The 24446-nt window shown below is 45.9% G+C and overlaps 1 protein-coding gene and 1 long non-coding RNA gene across 2 annotated transcripts in view; one reads left to right on the plus strand and one right to left on the minus strand.

Moving 5' to 3' along the window:
* Positions 1-38: 38 nt before the first annotated feature.
* On the minus strand, positions 39-17293 carry LOC308184614. The gene is made up of 3 exons (XR_013942720.1): positions 17211-17293; positions 3280-3351; positions 39-1412 (listed from the first exon to the last, which is right to left on the minus strand). It is a non-coding gene; the product is annotated as an uncharacterized lncRNA (long non-coding RNA).
* An 83-nt stretch (positions 17294-17376) lies between these two features.
* Positions 17377-24446, plus strand: part of LOC308184613 (leucine-rich repeat and fibronectin type III domain-containing protein 1-like protein) — a 45846-nt gene continuing 38776 nt past the window's right edge. The window contains exons 1-2 of the mRNA XM_080571816.1: positions 17377-17552; positions 20008-20151. Coding sequence (XP_080427942.1) covers positions 20111-20151 — 41 coding nt within the window. The 5' untranslated portion in view covers positions 17377-17552; positions 20008-20110. The remainder of the gene's footprint in view (positions 17553-20007; positions 20152-24446) is intronic.

A 24446-nucleotide genomic window follows, 5' to 3' on the forward strand; every position in this document is an offset into this window, starting at 1 on the left:
GTAAGCAAGGAGGAAGAAAGCTTGGTCCTTGCAATTGTTAATACGGCAAATACATCCATTGGTTTTAATTATCCTTGGGAAAAGTTAAATTAGCTAATAATAAGTGGGACCATATGGTCTTTCCTTGTCCTGTAAGCATACTTAATTAAATCCCATTAAAGATATCAACAAACAGAATCGCTACCAGATACATTTTAAGACAAACTTGCAAACTGAATGGACTTGCATTTCATTTCCAACTCCGGAGCCAGCAGCTGATTTCCATTTACAGCTTGCCTATTTCCCTCTGACACAGAAAACCATGTGCAAACCCCTCTGAAACTCACAGTTTGGTCTTGATGTGCATCCTTTGGGTACTTCCCCTTATCACCCCATGGTGCCCGTTGCCTTTAATAGGCTCTTTTTGAGGCGATTTAAGCTCTAACCCACCCAAACTGAAACAAACCCAGTGCTTAGTGCAGCTTTTTGGCTTTATTTTCATTCCAGGAAAGTGAGAACTCCGTGTCAAAGCCTGGTGGAGCCACACTGCGTGTGTCCACCCATCAACTGACCCTGAGCTCATTATCTTACCCATCGCATAGACTGCATCTCCTCCACCATCCCCAGCCACTTCAAGCTCCCTTTCTCATTTCAAATTGGTTTGGAAAACATTTTTCCTTCCAGAAACGTCACCAGAGGCTTTGCCTTCTGCAGAGGTGGCCACCACCATCACCACGTAGCAGCACGGCAGGCGGCTAACCTGCAGCATCCACAATCGCTTCCCAAAGTCAATGAAAATCGACACCTGCCCCTCAATCCTCGCTGTTTCCATCCGGCATGAATATTCATGGCACAGCTGATATTGGCTTGTGGGGAATCTCAACCCTGGTAATTATTCCAGAGACTCTGCACATGATGAAAAATTAATTAGATTTTCTGCTAGTTTATTTGATGTTTTCACTTAAAAAAAAAAAAAAAGTGCTTCGATAAGAAAAATATTCTTTAAACCCCTGTCACATGGGGAAAAGTCAAAATTATGCACAGCTACTGCGCATTGTTTGAGACCAAAGCCCTGGCAAAGGAGCTCTAAGCCCTTTAAATCGTTTGCAATGCACTGGGGCTTGGAGGATGCTTGGCCTCCAGCACACAAAGTGAAGCTGAGGAATAATTCCAGGGGAGGTGTTAAGAGAGTGGGACTGTTGGAAAGGTGGGAAACCTTCAGAAAGGGCCAAAGCGATGCCTTGGAAAGGAACAGATCCTGCTGGGGACCAGCTCCTAGAAAAACATCCCATGGATGTGCTGGAAAACTCGGCTTCCTCTTCCTTTCCAAATTCCTCGAGGAAAAACAAGTCAGCCTCATGCATGTTGAAGAGAAACCCATCAGGTCAGGTGCCAGCATTGGGTGGACAGCAATGTAATCTTTTTATTAGCACCTGCGAGGAAAATCAAAAAAAGAAAAAAAAATCAGCATCTTTATTTAACGAGGAAGAGCCCTCAGCTATTAAATATTGACAATACATATTCAGAAATTAAATGAAAAATTCATTTTTCAGAAGCTGGTATGGGGGGGGAACAAAGGTGAAAAGCTCAGGGGCCTCTCTGTTGACAAAGTCAACACCAGCCCAAATCACTTCCAATGAGAACATCTATCACTCACTTTTCCACCTCTTCTGGGTTGATTATTTTGCAGGATAAGGGTGGAAGCAGAGACCGACAGAAGCTCTTGAAATACCGAGCACCACAGAGACCAGAAACTTACGATTTTAAACCCAATTCTGAAATTTACATGAATTAACCAAAGGTGTTGCTGTTGAAAGCAGGACACATCCCGACTCAGAAGCACCAGGGCTTGGTGGGAATTAGTTTTCCAAAGCAAGGGTATATAGAGAGATACAGATATAGATATATAGACATAGAGATATAGGTATAGATGTATAGACAGAGAGATACAGGTAGAGATACAGAGATAGAGATATATAGGTATAGATATAGATATATTTAGATATAGGTAGAGATATAGAGATATAAAGAGATATAGATATCTCCAGTTGTATTCTATTTATATGTAACACACACGCAGATATATTTGTATCTATTGATAGATACAGATATATGATATCTATAGATATATAGGTATACAACATATATCAACAATATACACTTGGAAACCCTCCCAACAGACTTTTAATCCTGGTTGTCACTCTGTCTAGGCTGGGCATGCTATATTGCTACCAGAAATGAAGCAAGATGCCTTCTCAAGCCACATTTGGTTGATACAAATGTCTTAATCGATGTGATGAGCAATACCTGCGCTATTACTGTGAGATTGCCTCTTTGAAATGAATTAAGGAAGGAAGGAAGGAAGGAAGGAAGGAACGAACGAACGAAGGAAGGAAAAAGAGAGAAAGAGAGAAAGAGAGAGAGAGAAGGAAAGAAGGAAAGAAGGAAAGAAGGAAGGAAAGGAAGGAAGGAAGGAAGGAAGGAAGGAAGGAAGGAAGGAAGGAAGGAAGGAAGGAAGGAAGGAAGGAAGGAAGGAAGGAAGGAAGGAAGGAAGGAAGGAAGGAAGGAAAGAAAGAGAGAAAAAGAAGGAAACCAGGATTTATTTGGGCTTTCAGCAGCTGAATTGCTTTGAAGCTAACACGATGCAGAGGACAGCGGGTTCGCTTGCAAACACGATGCTGTCGGACACGGAGGGTCACGGGTGCTGCCCTGCACCTTGGCAGTGCCCGGCAAGCAAACAAAACCCGACAAAACACAAAGCTGCTCCAGGAAAGGGGCTGTAGCAGTTGCGGGTTTGCATGCTTGGTGGTGCTTTTGCAGAAAGCCCATTTTCTGGAACAGAAATGGCACAAAATACACCAGAAAAAATCCCTGCTCTTCTGAGCATTGACAGCAGTTTTATATCGGTTTGGCCACTTTGGTTCTTCGGGCTATGCTGTCAAGCAGGATTAAGATCCAGGCTGCTAGTGCAGTCTCTCTCCGAACAGCAGCTGACTACAGCAAATAATCTTCATCAGCCAGGACCGAAAAAAAAAAAAAGAGGAAAAAAAACAGGAAAATGCCAGTTCTGTTCATGCAGGCTTGCGCCGGTGCCGCAGATCTGCCCCAAAGCCAGCTTTTGGTTGTGGGAAGGGTTTTGGTGTCCACACCTTCCCCATAAATCAGCAGAGACACCGAAAGCACGGCGGGGAATAGAGTCCGGTCTGGGATGTGCATCGCTCCCGTGCGCGGGTTTTTTAATGCCTGGCTTTTAATTGATGTTTGGGAAAAAAAAAAAAAAGGAGACTTGATGGAACTTACCTCTCCACCAAAAAAAGTGCGGCGGCATGATGTTAAAAATAGAATAACCTTCAGCGTCAGAGCGGGTGCCTCCTGCATACAAATCGAGCCAGAGGAGATGGATTAAGAAATGCTTTGCGCATACCTCATTTATCAGGCGTCTCCTCCTAAAGCTGTGGCCCATACAAGTCCCGTAAATTTTCTCCCAAACTCATTTCCTTTAGAGAAAAGCTCGATATTTACCACCCTAAAAAAAAAATCCATCCCCCCCCCCCCCACATTACCCATCATTATTTTTTTTGTAACCACCCTGAGACCATAATTAACCCCAGGAAAAAAAAAAAAAAAGGTATCATATCACTCAGCAAAGCCATTACATCTCAGAAATGGCTGCAAAAAAATATTTATTACTTCCTATGCAATGCATAACGAACACGATTCAAATCAGAGCCAAACTCAATGCTCCGGGTCACATCATAGGCTCATTTTGATTTTGTATAAATTCTATTTTAAATTTTTGATGCCACTAAGACGCTAATTTGAGCATACCCAATTTGAAGTTAGCCATAATTAAAATTTCTGCCTTGCAATTGCATGGGACGCTATGAGAAAACATGCCAGCTGTCCCCAAAACAGTGCAATTAAAAGGCAGGAAAAGAGTCGGAAATAGATTTTTTTTCCCTCCTGACCTCGCTGTTGGATTTTTTTCCCTGTTCAATGGATGTTTTTGTGTGCTCATGTGCCCGCCTTGCACCGCCTTCATATCAGGATGCCGCAGAGTGGATGCGGGTGAACTCCTGCAGGTTTCCAGGGTCTGAGCTTCAAGGACCAGCTCTGCAAGTGCTGTTCCGGTTATGTAGGTGGTTTTTTTGGCTTTTTTTTTCCTGTGATATTTTTTTTTTTGAACGTGCTTGAATAAAAGTACATTTTTTCCACATTTCGTGGTTCAAAGGTCAACGCCTGACACCAAGGCTGAAGCATTCTCTCTTTTGTGTCCTCGGAGAGAGAAAGGCGTTATTTTTTCATTGCTGCCTAAGACACCTCCCCACCCCTTGGTGTTTTTCCTTCATTAATATCAAAGGAGGGACACCTTGCAGCCCGGATGCAACCCAGCCATCACCCCAACGTCTCCATGAGACGTCCTGCAGCCTTGGAGAATTCCCACAGCACCTGATGTTGTTCTGTAATACCCAAAAGTGGGTTAAAAAAAGGGGATGTGGGGGCAGTTGGTGTGGGTGTTCACCCCCCTTCAGACAAATTTATGATGGGGTAATGTGGGAAAGCCACCCCAAAGAGCACACACCGACAAGCAAGCCTAAAATCCCCCCTATATGGTGCCAGGGGGACCCTTGAGAGCCCAATCCCCTGCCATAGAAGGTGCCACCATTGTCACATCTCAAGATTTTCACTATACGCTCAAGGGACTCGGCTGGGTCTGTGCCACGAGTTGTTCTCACTATCGGAGGTATTCACCCTCGAGGACTTCGAGCCTCTTCCAGGATACACCCCTTCTTTTAAAGCCACCTCTTTCAGCATGGAGCAAGTATCCCGCTTCTTCCCATGCATACAGGAATGCTGCAGGTTTGACCACCCTGCCGCCTGGCTCCCCTTCTCCTGCTCAGGTTATTTTGGAGATTTTAATTTCATTTTCGCAGAGAAGGGCAGCACTTTCTTCCTTCACGAGGTATACACTCCCTGCTTTGCATAAGCTGCTATTACCAACTATTATACAAATTACTTAAGCTGCAGCTATTAGACTAAAAATACAAGATGATCCTAGCTATAATGATAAAAGAGCAAAGAAAATATCTCTAGGGCATCAGACAGTCGCATGAAAGGAAAGCTTTGCCACTCTATTTTCCATTGCTCCTCCAACTAATGCTCATAATTAAGTAAAAAGGGGAAAGTCTTTTTGCTCTGCTGTTGTCTCTCTCTCTCTCCCTATTAAGCTATTTCCTTAATCAAGTCGCTTTCAAAGTCAAACTACAACAAACAGCCTCCCCTAGGGGATGCGTGGCCCATCACTAGTCCTTGAGTTAACTGTACTTACACACCAATCACCCGAAAAACAGCGCTGAAAGTCTCTCTGAGGTCAAGTTGTGCGTGCATTTATGTGAGCCCAGTCTCCTCTCGATTAAGGACCCTGCTGAGGAAGACTGGTGAAAAACAGAGCAGGAAAGAAGAGAAGCAAGAAGCCCCGCTTGGATTAATTGTGCCCTTTTGCATCATTCTGGCAGCATAAAAAATGAGTCAATCATTGCGTATTTCTCATTGTAAAGGTGAGAGCAGGATAAAGTCATCTTTGCATCTTGAGAGCCAAGCAGCCCCACACTCACTAGGTAGAAACTCAAGAAAAACTCACAATTTATCCCAGAAAATGTCTCCTGTTCCTCTGGGCTTCCCTTCTGCAGCTGATGCAAAGAAAAGCAGCATTTTCCAAAAGCCAACCAGTTTGTGCTGCAGAAAGAAACACCCAGAGGAGGAAACCATTGACATTTCCAACCGTGGTAGGAAGAGTTTGATCTCACACCCCAGCAGCCTTCACGCTTTTAGAGCCACAGTGTTTGGGATTGGGCTTGAGAAAAACCCCAGATCTGGTCACTCTGCCTGCACTTGTCATGAAGCAGCAGCAGACATATTAATATAATAAAATACTTGTATTATGTATTTGTACTTTCTCCTCTGGGGGGATTGTTGCACAGTGGGGATGAATCCGGCCCAGACCATTCTGTTTTCCAAACGCTCCATAACCACTCCTTGCATTGAGCCTCAAAAATAAAGAGTCGACTTCACCCAGAAGCCAGAGCATCCCTGAAAAAGGAACCTGCAGCTTCCTCGCCATAAATCACCCCATCAGCAAGACCTGTCCCCCAAAAAATAATTTTAACAAGAAAATGGAGTGGGTCTTCTCATTTCCAGACCGGAGGGGAATGACCGGACTGGAGAGGAGCTCGTCCATCAGTGTTTCTCTCTCCAGTGCAAGAAATGCTCTTAGAGTTCACCTTCAAGGGCATTACACCGTGTTAATGGGAATATTCCACGAATGGATTAGCAGAGGTTGCTCATCGTGTGCGACCACCAGCCTTACTCTGACCGTCCCCAGATGCCCTCGAGGGACCTGAGGACTGGTGTCCCCAGCCACCCTCTGATCACTCCAGCCTTATGCTGGGAAGTTCTGGTATTATCAAACATGAGCACGGGGGACAAGGTGGAGGTGGCTTTCCTCTGTTTGCTCTTCCTCAACTTGCAAGGCTTCAGACGGCTGCGCCGGCTGCGGGACTCCATCCTCTCCCACCCTGGCAGCAGGCTCTCACTCCCACTCATTCCTCTCTATTTCTATTTGAGAAAGTCATGACTAACACCATTATGTCCATTCCCAAACAGATGGATAATAAGATCATCGACAGGGAGAAGGTTTCCGCCAAGCACAATTGGCACCGCAGCCTTTTCCCCTTATCACCAGCTGTACATGTTGTTCTGCATTTTCTACTGTTCCTCCTCAGCTGTGGCCCCAGGAAAACCATTTTATGGCCTCGACAGGACCTCCCCTAGACCAGTCTCTGCATGGCTCTGCTACCTCCGTTGTACAAAAGCTTTGTTTGTATTTACATGAAAGCTAATGTCTTTCCTTCTCCCCAGCTGCTGGTTTTGTTGGGCAGCTTGGATGAAGTGGAGGCAGTGGTGGCGAGGAAGCCTTTACCCCCTTAAAGCCTTAAACCTCCTTTTTCAGCACAAAATCACCACCTCCTGTTTCCAAAAGAATTGAAATTCGCCCAAAAATTCTCTGCCTTTTTTTTTTTTTTGGATTAAGTTCACATAGGAAAAAAAAATTACACCTCCGAAGTAGGTTGTTTTGTATTTCCTGGGAGGAAGCTATGGGGTTTTTCCACCTCTGTACAGCAAGCTGACAGACCGTGTTATTAAATCATATTGTGTTACGGAATCCTGAAATTGAACTAGTTGAACATTATTTCCGCCCGTCCTAAGTATCCACCTGCCTGTCGGTTCCATTCGCGTCGAGCTTTTGAGCTGCTTTAATAATTAAAAAAAAAAAAAAGATAATGAAGTCATTCTTACAGCACTTTGTTAAAACTTAATATGCGAAGGAGATGATTCAGTACTGAGGCAGCATGAAAAGTGGGTGAGAGACAACATATAACCAAGTGACAAAAAAAATAAAATACAATAAAAAATAAACAGAAAGCGGCGGCTGAACTATTCACCCGAGTCCAAAACACGCTCGTGTTCCTTGCAGGTTCAGGACCTGCAGCTTGCTTCAGACAAGACAAAAATTGCCAGCATGCCTCTCCAGAGCTTTTCAATACCATACAGAGCTTTTCACTTCAGGATTTAATTTCCTCTCTCCAGGAGCCGTTCCCCATCTCCTGATGATGGGAGGTGGCATTCAGAAACATCCAGCTGCTTGCTGGAGGATGTCTGCCCACCCTGCAGCAACCCCTTCCTAAAGCAAGTTCAAAAAAATAATAATAATAATCAGGGCCGAATTAACAAATTTCCTCCAACTATTCTGGCACGTTACTCCTGAGAATGTGAGCAGCAGCACATTGCACGCAGCAGTAATACCTTAAACGCTTGTTTGATTGGAATTGCTCTGTTTGCAATTATTTTCCCTGAGTGTTACTTAAACACTGAAGCCACAATATGCCAGCACCAGGCCCCCAACCTTGCTTCCTGAAAGAAAAATTAAAACCGCTTCCATTGAGGGGGAAGATTATCACTTCAAAATCCCATTTAAAGACAATTTTGCCTGCTCTAAGGTTGATGCATGAGCCTGTAAATCCTTCCTGACCACTTCAGGGCAGCATTAAGAAAAATTCCGGTGCAGAACTAGATTTATTTTGAGCAGCACGCCTGATCCTCAAGACAAACTTCACGAGACGGCGAATAAAACCCACGCGGGCTGGTAGAAGAGACACTGCCCATGCAGGAACCCACACAATTTCTTACACCAGCTGTAAAGCAGTGGTTAAGGTCAGCAGGTGAGTTGGGTGCTTCTGCCTTGCACCAACGCTGCGTGCAACAGAGCACACCATAGGGTGATTGTGCATTGCCAACATCCCTCCTGGTCCTGCACACATGCGGCTTGGCCTTAAAGCAGAGAAATTTCTGCTGCTTGCATGCCCGAACTCCTGAACATCGTACTTGCTGCTTTCTCTGCTCCCTTTGAAATAAAAATCTTGCTGCCAGAGACAACGCACTGGCTTCCACCGCAGCCAGCAAGCAGGGAGAGATGTCAGGAGCTAGCATATCTTACCACTTTGAACACCTCCACTGCAAGTTTGGGGCTGGAGAGGGACGTAGTAGGGGTAGAAACCTTTAATATTAATGTTAGGGAGACAAACTCTGCTAGCAAACATGCTGCTGCATTTCTTTGTTATACCCTGGGGGAATAAAACCTGTTACTAGTGGCACAGGTCAGGTATTCTGGAGTAGACTCACGTTTAGTCATAGTCAACAGCCTGGATGAGCGTTAAGGAACAGCTGTTAGCAAAGCCCCGCAAACAGCACAATCCTGTTCTTACTCAGTTTCTATTAAAGAGGCTCTCAAGTCACCAGGTATGATTTTATTAGGAAGGACAGGTCGTATAAAATTCAGGCAAGTAGTTCATCAAGTCAACCGGAGCAGGCAGTGTGTAAGCAGCACAAGCAGCAAATAACCCAGCTAGCTTTCCAGGGAATTAAAGGCTGAACTTGATGGAAAAAGTCCCAGAAAAAAAACTTCGCTGCTGGCTGGGGTCAACCCACAACTTGTTATTGCCTTTCGACAGCAAGGGGTCAGAACACTTAGTCCCATTGCATGGAAAAGTGTTATTTATCACGGACGGACTTGACTGCTGTATGCTGGGCTATAAGCAGTAATACAGGCATTAATCTTGATGCTGCCACAGAGGTGAAAGTGGCCGGGTCGGGCACTTTTGGAATTTAATAGGAAAAAGTTCAGTGAGCTCTGCTACCAGATTATTTCGTCGCTGTAGAGGAGAGTTAACAAGCAGCGCTCCAGCTGTGAAATGAGAAATCCCTGCCAACACGAATGCAGATGCTTGCTTTGTTACCAGCAAACTGGCTAACCACAGAGACACCGGCACACGAGCACGAGGATGCCACAAATTGCATCTGAGCACACACACGAAGGAAATGGGCTCAATTTCTGTAAAGTTGGAGAAGTTAAAAAAATAAAATAAACAGTTTAAGTTGTGGCATTTCTTTCTGGATTTCAATCTGAGACTGAACAAGCCTTGAAGTGTCAGGCATTAAGTGATGAGCATCAAGAAGTCTTCCACCTAGAGGAGCTGGGGCTTCAGCAATCGTGCTGAATCAAACCAAGAACCACAGCAAGAGGAAGCTGAAAGATGCAGGGTATTTATCCTTAGTTCTGACGAACAGCATCTCCTTGGTTGGGAACGCATCTTAACTTGGGCAGAGAACAAAGCCAGAATGCAAATGAAAGAGCTTTTCATCTTTAGGCTTACCCAGAAGGTCTTCCCCATCTCCATCTGCATCCCCATCTCCATCCCCACCTCCACATTCCTTCTTCTGTTCATTTTCCTTCTACGATATTCAACATCTGGGGTTGCCACAAAAACTAAGCAGGGGGCTTGGTTGTGCTTGCCCTAACCAGTTTGTGAGGTCGATTGGTTTCATTTTTGGTTTCAGTGCAGAACAATGCTGTGCTTTGCCATTAACTGCAGCAGGCGAGCCAGCTCCGGTACCTCTGTCTGAGCACAGACACCACAAGAAGTCTCATTTTCGGGATGCAGGCAAACAAGTCAGAGCGTACAAATGAGTTTTGGTACGAAGGCATCAGTTTAAATGCTCGGTTAGTTCATTGCTCATCCACCTCAGGTATCACTCCGATGAGCCTAAAAGTCTTCATTTGATTTCTGGAACAAACCAAAGCCCAATCTTTCCCCAGAAAGTCTTCCACGCCCTAGCAAAGAGCCATAAAGAAGAGGGAACACCCAAGACATGGTCAAAATATTTGGCATCATGCTGATATTTCCAGGTGCAAGAAAAAAAAAAAAAAAGCATCCCAACAAGACAAATCGAGGGTGACCATTGTGGGCTCAGGTGTCTCAGGAGACCCCCCTACCACTAAGAGCTGTAGGTGAAGCCCTGGCAAGCCTCATCTCACCACTTTATGCTGTTTGCAAAGCCTCGGGTCTGTATTTAACATATTTAACTAACACACTACCAGCAGCAGCTTCCCTAAAAGAGGCACAAAGAGGACCACATGCATAGAGATTTCGCCAATTTGGTCTTCATATGACACTGCTTTCCCTTCTGGTGACTACCACAGCCCCCTACAAAGAATCACGGCGGAGCGCATCAGAGAAGAAATAAAACCCAAAGCAACTCTCTGTTAATGTGAGAACATTCCCAGAAAGAAGCAGCTCGGTGCAATGAAAGAGTGGTGGCAAGCGAGATCAATGGACTTCGTGTACCTACCTTCTCGCCTTTCAATAATAATAAAAAAAAGGATCATTCAGAGGTTGACATGGTAACCAGCTGCAATGTGGCACGCATATGGCACTTTACAAAAGGACGGCCCCTATTGAGGCAAATACGCGCTCGGGTCCGCAATGCAGCCCCTGTGCTCCGAGGAGAGGCTGCGTGCGGCAGGGTGGCATTAATCGCTACATCTCAAAACTGGATTTTGTTATTTTTGGAAGCCTAAGCGGAGTTCTGGTATTTTTCGTGCAATAATCTTAGACTGCAAAGTATCAAGAAGAAATACCAAGCTCAAACCAGAATGGAGAGTATGTAACAAATCTCCCTATGAGACAAAGTAAATTTATGACAAACAAGACAAATTAAGACCAAGAATAAAACAAAATGAGCATCCTAATAGCATGAAGCAGGTTGGAGAGAGTGCTAGCAACAAAGCAAGGATCAGGTTAAAACAACATGGACAGTTTTGGGGATCTAAAGCAGTCAGATCACGTTGGTGACCATGCAGCATCACCAGTGCACGCTGCCATTTAGATGCCAAGAAAATGGGGAGAAAATCGAGCACTCCAGAAGTGTTCATCCTGACCTTCTGAACAGGTCAGCTCAGGACACATGTTTACTACAAAGTCAACTCCTCAGGGTCCCCAAGGAAGACACGTTCCTCACAAACATCTCTACCCTTGCTAGTTGCCTCACCTCGCTCTGCAGAGCCCAGCACAATGCTTAAGCCCCTTGGGGACGCCGTGTAGACTTCCCAGGAAGGAGAAGGTCAGAAAGCACCATGGTGAGCACAAATATATTTGAATATACGTCTCGTTTTGTCCACAGGGGATTTTTAAACACCAGATATAAGCCAATATTTCGTTAGGAGTTAGGGGAGACTGTTTAACCCCGTTAGCTTCACAGGGCAGCTTCGTTAGGCCAACAAGTCAAGTAGGGGAGCCTTTTGAGGGGCCAACCCCAGCAGGACTTCAGGAAGATCTCACTTCAGCAGCTCCTTGGGACCCTCCAGGTCGGCTGGAAGCTCCAATCAATCATCTGCTTGGGTCTGGAGACATCAAGAGGTCAGTTCATGTCAGTCAGCTCCAACAGGAATGAATTATTGGAGAGGAAGAGGATGGGTTCAAGAGATGACCAAGGTCACTGCACCAAGCCTGTCTGAATTTAAGAAGCGATTGGACTGTGCACTTAATCACATGGTCTAAAATTTTGGGTAGACCTGTGCGGTGCCAGGAGTTGGACTTGATGATCCTTATGGGTCCCTTCCAACTTGGGATATTCTATGATTCTATGAAATCATCAAGGTCAACAAAGTCTCCTCATCTGAAAGCAGAGAGGCATCACGAGGCCAGGAGATGTGGGTGCAGTTGTAAAGGAGACGTTCAGGGGACCAAAAGGTATTTCTTGGCCTCATGAAGAGCCACCAAAAGCAAAACGAGGAGGGAGCACTTGGCAGCAGATTTGTCCAACCTCAGTGGCATAGCGCAGAGATGCCAGGACTCACGGTATGAAAGGACAAACGAGGAACAAGGGGAAATAAGAGAAGGGGACAGATGACAAGAATAGGACGTGGGCTGGCTTTTCAGAAAAACCCGCTCACGCTGGCGTGCAAGAATGTAACATTTAAAGGCTGCTGGAGCCTCAGCAGAGAAGGGTGCTCTGATCTGCGATGATTCACAGCGTGAGGAACACAGATAGGATATCTAGCCATCTCTAGAAGGAGGTGTCACAATGCATTTCCAAAAAGCCACTCTCCGTCTCTTGTTAGCTCAAGGAGACAGCCCTGGAGGCATGGCAACAAGTGCTGAAACACGGTATTCTGCTGAAAAGCCTTGCTAACTCTTTTGCCGGAGCTTCAGAGAGTTACCAGACAATTGGTTATCACCGTGACAGTTCATGTGGGCACCAAGGCGCTGAGCTAGGTCTGTAATTCCCTCTAGACAGGGATGGGGATAAGCAACGAGGTGCCGACATCCTTGTCAAGGCAGCAGGGGTTAACCTAAGAAGAAGCACCTAATTCCCTCCTGCTTTATTTTATGGCCATAGAGCAGAATTCAAAGCAGCTCGGCCTTGCCTTCAGTTGCAAGGATTAAAGGCACGAATGCTCTCCCACTGCTGCGCTTAGGAGTTGTAGAATTGTAATTCAGGTTGGAAAAGACCTCTAGAATCATAAAATCATAGCTCAGGTTGGAAAAGACCTCTTAGACCGTCTAGTCCAACCCCTAACCCAGTACTAAACCCCACCACTAAACCACTCCACTAAATTCTAAATCTACACCTTTCTTGAAGACCTCCAGGGATGGTGACTCCAACACTTCCCTGGGCAGCCAATTCCAAGGCCACAAAACCCTTTCAGTAAAGAAATTTCTCCTAATATCCAAGTCGTGCCTCTGGGAGCTGGATACAAGTGGGAATGGAAAATGGAGACCACTTCCAAAAAGCCTGGAGGAAAATAAACCAGCCAACTGACCTGCTGTTGGTTTTTACTGCAGGCGTGCTGCTTGGAAAAGTTTCCTTCTCGTAGCAGCAGCTCTGCCGTGCTTTCCCCTCCCAGGTACAGCAGGGAGTCAATTTGGTTTCGAGTCTTATAGGAAGAATATTTTGCATAGTTCCTCCTCCATCAAAGGACTGTTTATTAAACCACAGGGTCTAATTTGCTGGTTCCCCACAGGCATGAAGCAAGCTGATGGGTATTTAAGGTTTATATCAGATACCTCTCCCACACTGATGCCAATGGAATATTTCGGGCTGAACAAGGCATTTACATTCTGCTCAACCTTCCTCCTGTGCAGGAAAAACACCTTCTCCATGGACTACAAGCCTCGCATCCATTATACATGAGTTGCACTTGCAATTCTGCAGCCTTTGCTTTCCTTCAGAAAGCCAGACACCAATAACTGCTTCTAATTTTGAAGTCATCAGCGATGCAAATAAATTCAGATTGCAGCCTTAAGAAATGTGGTTCCTCCCCATTTCAAATGCCTCCAGCCTACAGACGTTAACAGATATATATTTTCTTGATCTTATTCTAGGACAACACACAACTGGAGAGGGGAAATAGCTGGCGGCGCTCTGCTCAGACAGCATCTATAGGACCAAATCCTCATCACACCGGTCCCAAAATGGGACCGCTGGGCTGAAATGACCACGGGGCAGTGATGCAAGTGCCTCCAAACGCAAGCTGAGCTCCTCAGAGCTGCTATCTGGTTTTGCTGGGCTGCCTCGAAAGTCAATCCACCACCAGAGAAAGCTAGCTCAGGTTCAACAGAAATATTGGCTGTATGTTTTACAAAATGATCATCAACAGCTACAGTTAGGAGGGATTGCTGTAGTAATCAAGGATTTCTTAAAATAAATAAATAAAATAAAAATAACCAGAAGCTATAAGCCATACTTGGATAGCAATTTGTCTGTGCAATTCGTAAGTCGCATTTTTACACCCGCGCTCCATTGTGTCTAGGAGTTGCTTCTGTTTCCTTCCGTTGGCATTTTTCCTACCTGGAGGCTTATCACACAGATGTTTGCGCTGCCTGCTGCCAAGGCCCTGGATTTGACACGCGCTGGCTTTTAATCTCCAAATTCACGCGGTTGTGTTGTGGCCAAACAGCCGTCGGCTGCTCCAGCTCTCTGCTGGGGCTCCTAGCAAGCAGCTGGTGGGCTGGTAAGGGCAGGCACGGGGGTCCCGCGGCGGCGATAAGAGCCTAACACCTTCTCATGGCATTCCAAAACCCAGAGCAGAGACTGCCCTTTATCCCTGTGCAATTCCAAATATCCTCACAGGCCAGCTCCTGAAATCAAGGAGACCATGAATAGGTCGTGTGGGGGCTCACAGGGTGGTCCCAGGGCAATTCAGTGATGTCTCAGCAGTTTCTTGGTCCAGCTTTCATCCACAACATCGTTTTGGGGTGGATTGTCTAGTTTTGGTGCCTGGAAACAACATCCAATACGAGCACAAGTCTCCTGGGGACACGAGGAGAAGCCAAAAAGGTAGAGCTGGCACTTGGCACCTTGGGGTTTTAAAGTCATGAAACAAAGAGAGAAATGGTGATGTAGGGAGACCTCAACATTCAGCCCTGCGCAATGGACACAACAAGCTCAGCGTACAAAGGAAATCTCCATAGGTCCCTGCAAGAAGGAGGAGACAGAGGCATGAACTCGGTAATTTTGGGGGGAAAGTCAAGGGATTTGAACACCAGCATGCACCCAAAGCTCTACTTTCATGACCCAAAATTGTGAAGACTTCCTCTGCAGCACGATGCTCAAATGGAAAATTTGGGAGGATGCACCCAAGAAGGGTAAAAACAAGAAAATATTCGGTTTAATCAGATCCATTATTCCCGAGCTGCAGAAGGAAGAAGCCTTGGACCCAGCTTTCCACCGGACACATCTGGGGACTTCTCCTAATGCCATCATTAGCATCGGGCACGCACAGATTACACTCATTAGCATCCCTCCGTGCACAGCACCCATGTGTCTTCGTCGGGGAAGAAGCTGCTCGCTGTAAATATTACAGCCTGCCCTATTCTGGCCTCTTCGGAGCGTGAATCACGTCTCCAGATATTTTTCTCTGCTTGGTATTATCCAGGAGTGAGTCACGGGATGGGAGCAGGACGGCAGCGATCCTCAGCCCCAAACCTTCCTGGGCCCAGCTGCAATCGCTCTGCTGCCGTAATTTTTTTTATTATTTAATTCCTGTAGTAAATTGTTTAATAGAGGCTGCCTTGCATTCTCTGTATCAATAGATATCATCTCAAAGCAAAGAACCCCCCCACCCCCCAAAAAAATCATAGTCTTTCCCTCTACCACACTTAAAAATCACATGGGGTAAAGGAAGGATTTGGAGGGTTGTAGCTGCTTTGGCTAAAGGAACAGAAAAGGAAGGATTTTGAAGTTTTTTTTTTTTTCTCTTTCTTCTATATCCTCTTCTACATATACCTGCATATTGTGCACGGAAAAGGAGTTTTTCCATGGCAAGAAGAGTTTTTCCATGGCAAAAAAGGAGTTTTTCCATGGCAAGAAGGCCACTTTAGCAGTTCGGCAGCAGCGCAGCCACCTTTGCATGGGGGGGGCCGCACAGCCCAAGAGCGTGTTCCAGTTCCCCTTTTAGGGTCACAGAAAATCCCAAAGGAGCCAAAATAGACCTAAACCAACCCTTCGAGTCCCCCTGCTTGGACCGGACGAGCCTCACCCGATGCCACATTAAGTAAAGATGCTTAGCCCCACTTATGCCTATTATTTCCAACATATTTATTTTTTCATACATGTATTTTTTCACGAGCTGAAAAAAAATATAATCCACATGATTAACCGCCAATTAACAAGTAATTCCAATCACCGGGAAAAAAATAATAAAAAAAAACTCCTTGTAATTAACGTCTCATTCTATAACTGCAAAAAAAAAAAACCCTTGTAATTAACGGGCAATTAACGGGTAATTCAATCACTGAGGAAACTTGTAATTAACAGGCAATTCACGGGTATTCCCCACCAGTGAAAACAAAGTTGTAATTAACATGCAATTAAAGGGGAATCCTCGTCTGCTAAAAGAATAATTAACGGATAATTAACGTTAATCCCCACTAATCCCTACCACTGAAACAAAACAAACAAACAAACAAACAAACAAAAACAAAAACCAAACCAAAACCAAACCAAACCAAACAAACAAAACCAAAGATGTGGAATTAAAGGCCAATTAACAGTCTGGAAAAACCTTATAATTAAAGGCCAATTAATGGGAAGACCCTATTAGTGGGAATATATATATATATATATACACATTATATTAGTGGGACTATATATACACATATATATAATATTAGTGGGAATATATAGATGTATATAAGTGGGCATATATATTAGTGGGAATATATATGCATATATTAGTGGAATATATATATAAGTGGGAATAGATATATATTAGTGGGCATATATATTAGTGGGCATATATATTAGTGGGCATATATATTAGTGGGCATATATATTAGCTGGAATGTATAGATATATATATGTAAGTGGGTGTATATATATTATATTAGTGGGAATATACATATACATATATAAGTGTAATATACATATATGTATTTAACGCGCCATTAGGGGGGAGCCTGTTTGCCGGGAAAAATAAATAAATAAATACAATAATTAACGAGGAGTCCCATTTACTGGGAATAAAATGAAATGAAATGAAATAAAATCAATAAAATTAGATAAAATAAGATAATAAAATAAAATAAAATAAAATAAATAAAATTAGATAAAATAAGATAATAAAATAAAATAAAATAAAATAAAATAAAATATAATAAATAAAATAAAATAAAATAAAATAAAATAAAATAAAATAAAATAAAATAAAATAAAATAAAATAAAATAAAATAAAATAAAATAAAATAAAATAAAATAAAACAAAACCACCTTATAATTAAGGGGCAACCCCGCTCCCCGGGGAAATAAAAGAAAAAAAAAAAAGACAACTTGCACTTTTGGGGCAATTCAGCCGGAATTCGGATCCCGGGGCCGCGCCGCGCCGCGTCCCCGCCTCCCGGTGCCGCCCCCCCGGTGCCGCCGCTGCGCGGAGCCGGAGCGGAGCCGGAGCCGGGGCGGAGCGGAACCGGAGCCGGGGCGGAGCGGAACCGGAGCCGGGGCGGAGCGGAGCGGGCGCGGCCCCTGCGGCAGCGGCGGGGGCCGGCTCCGCCGGTGCGGGAGCCTCCGCCGGTGCGGGAGCCTCCGCGGGGGAGCGGAGCCGCGGCCATGGGCGGCGGGGGAGCGGCGGGCGCGGCGCGGGGCGCGCCCCCGCGCTAGTGCTCGGCCCCGGGGAGAGGTGAGCGGGGATGAAGCTGAGGAGGAGGAGGAGGAGGAGAAGAGGGGGGTCCGGGGGGGGGTCGCTCACGGGGGATGCTCCGGTTTGGCAGCGGTGCCGCCGCCTTTGTCCTCCCGCTTTGGAGCGCTCAGCACCGCGGAAGGTCAGGATGATGATGGAGGTGGAGGGGCTCAGAGGTTTTTTTATATTATTTTTTTTCTTCTTTTTTTTTTCTTTCTCTTTTTTTTTTTCTTTCTTTTTCTTTTCTTTTTTTTTTTTCCCTTTTTCCCCCCACTAGTTGTTGATAAATTGCAGTGTCATTGTCGGCTGTGCCTGCCCTGTCTCCGCCAAGGGAGGTGGGATCCACCCTGCCCATTGCAGGCGCACGCCGAGCCCCGCGATGCAGCTTTTTGCAGAGAGGGAGGGAAAAAAAAAAAAAAAAGAGAGAAAAAAAAAAATACGTCTGCTCGAAGTCGTGAGGATGATGGCTACTGAGGCTTTCCAGTGCTTTTGGGGGGATTTTTTTCCTTTCATCACTCCTGGGTGGCATCGCACACCTGCTTGGTTTGCAGTCCTGTGCTTTTTTTGTGTTTTTTTTTTTTAGGATCTTGAGTGCTGCATGCCCTTTCTGCACACAATATTCGGCTGTGCAGCCAGGGGACGGGGTGGTGCGGAGGGGTGTGAGAGAGGCCCCCCCGCCAGCTCGAGGTCACATCCAAGGGGCACGACCTTCCAGGCTTGTTCTGTCTCCAAAAAGGGGAGAAGGATGCTCTGGGTACCGAAGGATGCTCTGGGTACCAAAGGATGCCCTGGGGACCCAAGGATGCTCTGGGTACCGAAGCATTTTTATAGGGGGTGATTGTGCTGTCATTGAGCCCCATAAGGTGATTCTCTGCAGAAAATAGAAAAGAGGAAAAAAAAAGACTGCATTGATTGTGGAGCTGGCCTGAGTTTTTTCATCCTCACCCACCTGGCGAGCAGAGCAGGGCAGGAACTGGGAGGCGCTGGGCCACGTTACCCAGAAAATCGGGGTGGAAGCAGGGTTGTGGTCTAGCAGAGGAAGGCTGGCTATAAAGGAGCCCCCAAACCACCTGCAATCCTTGCGTGCTGTCTGCATTTTGCAGCTGGATGTGTGTGAGTGCAAACTCTTCCTGTGAAGCATGTAGGGCGCTTGATCTATTTATAAACCTAAAAAATACCTTTTACAGTCTATTAAAGAAAAAAAAAAAAGCAGCAGCAAGGATTGGTTGTGCTTAATGCTCAATTTTTTAATGTGCCTGGATGACCATAATTCGCAAGCAACCGGCTATTATTATTTTTTTCCCCCACCTTCTCATAATTTCGGGAGAAATTACATGTTCTTAACCTCCTGTGTGATTTTTCCAAGTTGGTAACCCGGGAGACTCGCCGATCGCCGGCGTTGCTGCAGGCAGTTGCAGCATTTTCTCTCTTGATGCTGAGGCTGGGGGATTTTCCTCTGCCTCGCTCGCCGCGAGAGGGCCCGTGCCCGCATGCTTCTGGCGATGTGCACGTGGGGAAATCTCATCCCCACCTGGGATCTGCACCGGTGCTCCCAGCTATATAGCTCCACGCTATTTTTTTCCGAGCTGCTGAGGCGGTTTTAGTGGTGGTGTTACAGCAGAATGCTCATCGTGGAGCGAGGAGCAGTGGGAAAAAGTCCCATGCTGTTAGAGTTGGTGTTGCCACTTAGCACACAGGTTTTATTCTCACTCTGAATATTTAATGTGGTTTCATCGTGGGGATTTTATTAGGTCAGGAAAAGAGCTGTTGTTAAGTGGTCCATGATCCTGATCCGTGGGATTTCCACTGCGTGCTTTGATACCTGATGCTCCCAAATCCCAGCAAAGGGCCTGGGTGGCTGCGAGATGATGGGTGCTGCCCTTTGGGTGCTGGGAATTTTGCGTGGCAGCTCGCTCGAAGGCTAAATCAACACATTTATGGCCTGTGGTGTTGGCTCCTGGCGGGAGCAGCGTATTCAGCTCCTGTTGGCATCATCAGTGAAACTTTCTCCTCGGTTAAAGCAGCTCCCATCATTTCTGGTAGTGACATGAATGGGGCAGGATGCTCCTGAGTAATGTGCTCCTAAATGAGCACAAACCAAAAAAGAGTTTTGTTTGACATCTCACGGCCCCTGTCTTCATGATGGTTTTGGTTTCTCTCCATAACACGTGCTTTTTGGGTGTCCAAAAGCCAGAAGGACCTCTGTAGCTCCAAATTTGCTTGAAATAATTTGGTTTCTCTCCATAACACGTGCTTTTTGGGTGTCCAAAAGCCAGAAGGACTTCTGTAGCTCCAAATTTGCTTGAAATAATTTGGTTTCTCTCCATAACACGTGCTTTTTGGGTGTCCAAAAGCCAGAAGGACCTCTGCAGCTCCTAATATGCTTGAAATTATTTGGCAGTAAGTGGCTGGATAGAGATTTACTTAGCCTGTCAATCCTTTCTGTGCCCCCCAGGTCGGGACACGGAGAGGGGACGCTGGATGCTCAGACGAGGACGATGCGGGCGGCGCTCCAGACGGGCTCCCTGTCTGCTCCGGGTCTTTGCATGATGTAGGAGATGGATGGACAAAAGCTAAATGCTTCCTATTGCATCTGCAGGTACGAGAGAAGCGTGTGGTGGCCTCAGCTAGTCCCCGGCCCCAAGACTTTCAGATAACGATGGTTGTGGTTGATATTAAGGGGAACTTCATGGCGTGGACCAAGAGGTCTTTTATTTTTTGCCGCTTGAGCCCCGCTTGGTTTTAGCTGGATTCCCCTGTGATGCTCCTGCTGTTCAGTTTCCCTCTTTCCTTTCTTCACGTGTTGGTTGTCTCACAGAAGGAACAAACCCCAAAAATCTGCTCCTGGCAGGTGCTTGCGAGACAAACCCCTCTCCCTGGGTGAGAGGGGCACTCACCCATCCCAAACTGGGATGTTTCTAAGTGTTGGGTGCCTAGGGCAGACAACATGACGTTTAGCATTGAATTCATTTTGAAAAATGGGAAAAAAAATACCGTTGTCGTCTGCATGAAGGATTTTTTCCACTAATGTGGACTGAGTAAAGGGAGTTTTGTTGTGGTGGGGAAATCCTGGATCCTCTATAAGCTCAGAAGAGACTGGCTGCTTTATTTTGTTATCCCCACTTCTCTGATCCAACACTTGGCCCCAGAGTGGCAGGAGCTCACTGTCAAGCAGAGTGTCTGTGAAATATGTGCATATTCTTTTCTGATCGGTAGCAATCACACTTCCAGACAAATTTCGAGGATCACTGAGCCTCCGCTGAGCCCTGTCGTAGGCACTCAGCGCCAAGACCAAATAACTTGTCCTATCGCTGCTCCTTGTGCGTTGACTTTTCTCGTTCAGAGCTGAATTATTAATCTTCCCGTGGATTTTCTGTGGCACCCAACCAGCTTCAGACGAGGCTTTGAATTTTAAAGTGCGAAATTTTTGTTAAATTTCTGCCTTGCCCAATTTTAGCAGCTGCTTGTTTTCCAGGTGCTTGCAAGCATACCCTTTTCTGGAGAACAAATATATCCAAAATGGCTTTTTAGTCATTCCCTTGTGTTTTCCACATTGTCCTTTTTTTTTTGGCAAGCAAGCACTGGGCCAGGTGAGCAGGTAGCTTTAAATGGATGATATTTTACCGAGGTGTGTGCAGTCTTGGGTGAAATTTGGGCTCCTTTCCGTGTTCTGGCATGTCTCTGAAGGTTACTCTTCACCCCCTGGGCTGCTTCCATCCCCTCTGCGATCTCTGGTGGTGACCAGCTTATAGATGGATGCCCACAGAAATAAGGACTTGGGGGCACTGGGTTGGAACTGGGCAGCACTTTGGCAAAGAGAAATTTAGGATTGGGTCTTCTTGTTTCATTCTTCCCTCCCTTAAATTCTGGGAGAGGTGAGGAAATGCAATTTAAGTGACAGCATCAGTGCTCTCGTGAGTTTCGTTCCCCCTAACTATCCTAAAATAAATATTTTACGGTACCTTTCTGTACGATTCCCGTTGTCGGAGCCGTGGTGGCTCTCCTGAGCGCTGGGATCTCAGCGGTGTTGGAGCAAGTGGTGGTGCTCGCGTGCATCCCACGCTGGGTGCCTGCTGCCGTGCTGCACCCGGGAGGCTGCAGATCACGCTGACCTCCACTTGCCTTTGAACCCCAGGAGCTGGGAAGCGCTGGGGCTGTGGGGAGGAGTGGAAGTGATGGGAGGTGGGAGGGAGGCAGACAAGCAGCGTGTAAAAAAAGCTCCCAAATTGCTCTACTAAAAGAGTTAATAGCTCATGCCCACGTTGCTAGTGGTGTTTTTTATTTTTTTTTTCCCTTCGTGCGTGTCTAACATGAGGCAGAATCAGCTCTGAGCTGGATATGCTTTGCATTTCGGAGCTGTATTTGCCTGTCTGCTTTCTGGGACGAGTGCTGGGAGCCCTGGCTGTGATGGAAATAATGCGTATTGATTGGAAAACGTCTTCTGGAGGCTGGTTTTGCAAAGCCAGCAACTTGATTCCAAGCACAGGCGTGGTGGACGAGCAGTAAATGAAATGCAGGGGTGCACCTCTTGGAATGAACCAAACGTGATTATTCCCGCAGGAATCCGTGTCCTGGGAAATATCCCAGCAAACTGGTGGTGTGACTTCTGCCTTGCCTATAAATTGATATATATATACGTGCAGGATGGAGCCGGATCGTGCTGGTTTTCACGTTGGCAGAGGGCCTTTTGTGGTTGTGATGAATTAGAAGTCTTTCTTTTCCCGTTGCTGGCCTCCTTGGATTATTTTGCCAGCTGACCTTTATGTTCAGAAAAGCCTTCTTTCTCATTTTTCTGCCTGGGAAAATGGTTCAGGCTTCACCTTTTGCTTCAACTCCGACGGAAGCTGTAGAGAAGGATGGATTAGGGCTGGACCAGACGCCCTTTGCAGGTCCCATTCCGCCCGAAATTTTTCTGCAGATTCATGGTATATAACAGCTGCCAAATGGCATTGGTTTGTCGTGTGTTTTTTTTTGTGTGTGTGTGCTCTGTGCTAGGCTTTAGTATTTCTGCGTAATAATGAGCGATGGGTGGCAGTGACATATTTTGCAGTCTGTTTGCTTGTCTGGGCTGAATTCAAGCCAAGCCTGGACCAAGGAGGTCATGTCACTACACGGCCGCAGTGACACCGGCTGGGGCTGCGACTGCTCCAACCGCAGCTGGTGGCTCCTGCTGGGGAGCTGCTTCGTGCCCTTTGCTTGGGTAACACGGGGAGAGGGAGCCCTTATTCCCCCCCCCCTTTTTTTTTTTTTGTGCTTTTAAAACGCTGAGCTATTTAGGCTGGTTGAATTAAGCCTCTCCCTTCCTGCTGCCTCCGCTTGGCCTCCACGAGAGGCTGGAGGTGCGGAGCGGCTCCTCCTTTCCAGCTGGAACAAAGCACGGCTCCTGGCACGGGTCCCCTGGGTGACGTCCTCGTGAATTCCGAAATAGCCTTGCTCCGAGCTGCCGTCTGTCCGGCTCAGCTGCTCCGAGGCTAAAACATTTCACCAAAAAAAAAAACTTTTCAGGGCAAAAAGAGCTTGGGTTCCCGTCATGCCCAACACACTTGAATCAGCAAGAGTGCTTCGAGTCCTGCTTATTTCCCTGATTTTTTTTTATTAAATGAGAGTTCTCAGAGCATTGTTATTCTTTTTTTTTTTTTCTTCTTTTAAACTAAAAAATGAAGCCGGTAGGGTGGACTGAGGTAGAGCTCCCATCAGAGGGACCAGGGTGGTGCTGCCTTGAGGAAGACTGCCTTCTTCCAGACCTCGACTCCTCTCATCAATCCCAAATATTCACCAAACCAGACCTGCAATTTAGGAGGAACTTGGCTTTTTATCTCATTTTTAGGCTGCTGGTAGGAGATTGAGTGCTGATATCAGCGCAAACCACTAAGATTTGGGGTTCTTCACTGGATGTGAAGTGCCCATGAAATGGTTTTTAAACATATGGAGGACGAGTGGTTGGGTCTGTCCTTCTAGACAGACCAGGGGAATGTGGCCACATTGGCAATTTGGATGCTAATTGAGCCTCTCTTCATTGAAAACCGAAGCCAGATTATATAGCAGTATCTGTTTTCACAGGTCTTCCTTCTCCCACTGTAATTAGAAGCCATTTCTATCTGAAATTACAGACTCTTAAAACCACCTGCAAGTAGATCCCTTTCTCTGAACACCCCAGCATCACTCAGTGCCATCAGCAACCCAGAGAAATCCTAGCAGAGGGCTGCTGCGTGGCGCTCGGACTATTGCAGAGCCCAGCATTTTGCTGTGATTGCACATTTTCCCTCCGTTCTTTATTGGTGGGGAAATGCAAGGCACCTAAACCAGGTCAGGAGCTTGGAGATGTCCCTGTGCCTGCTTGGTGCTGGCTTTCTGTATTATATTAACGCCAAAATATGCATTCTTAGTTTCATATTATATATCTATATATATAGATGTAGATATATATTCTGCATCAAGGGTAGGGCTGCTGGCTTTCTGTATTATATTAACACCAAAACATGCGTTCTTAATTTCATATTTTATATATATATATATATATGTATTGCATCAAAGATGAGGCTGAGGGTGGCTAAGTTAGCCTGACCTCTGCAGTTTGTCTCATATTCCAGGTGGATGGGTATGAAGTTCGAATATAATAAAATATAATTTGTGGCTGTTTTCCTGTCAGGCTGAACTCCTGACGAGCGACTCAAATTGTAAGATTTGTTTTAGGGCTGGTGCTGCCCTCTAAAACTGCTTAATCCTTTGAATTCCTTTCAATAGCAGGATGCCCCAGGGCTGGATGCGCACAGCCGGTTCCCCTTGTGTGTGTGTTTTTTTTTTTTCCCTCTTCCTAAGGGATATTTGCATGAGAATGAGTGACAGCACAGCATTTTGTGTCGGGAGTCCTGTGCCAAAATGCTGAGAACCCTT

The sequence above is a fragment of the Anser brachyrhynchus genome, assembly GCF_964034855.1.
Source record: "Anser brachyrhynchus genome assembly, chromosome: 39".
Lineage (NCBI taxonomy): Eukaryota > Metazoa > Chordata > Aves > Anseriformes > Anatidae > Anser > Anser brachyrhynchus.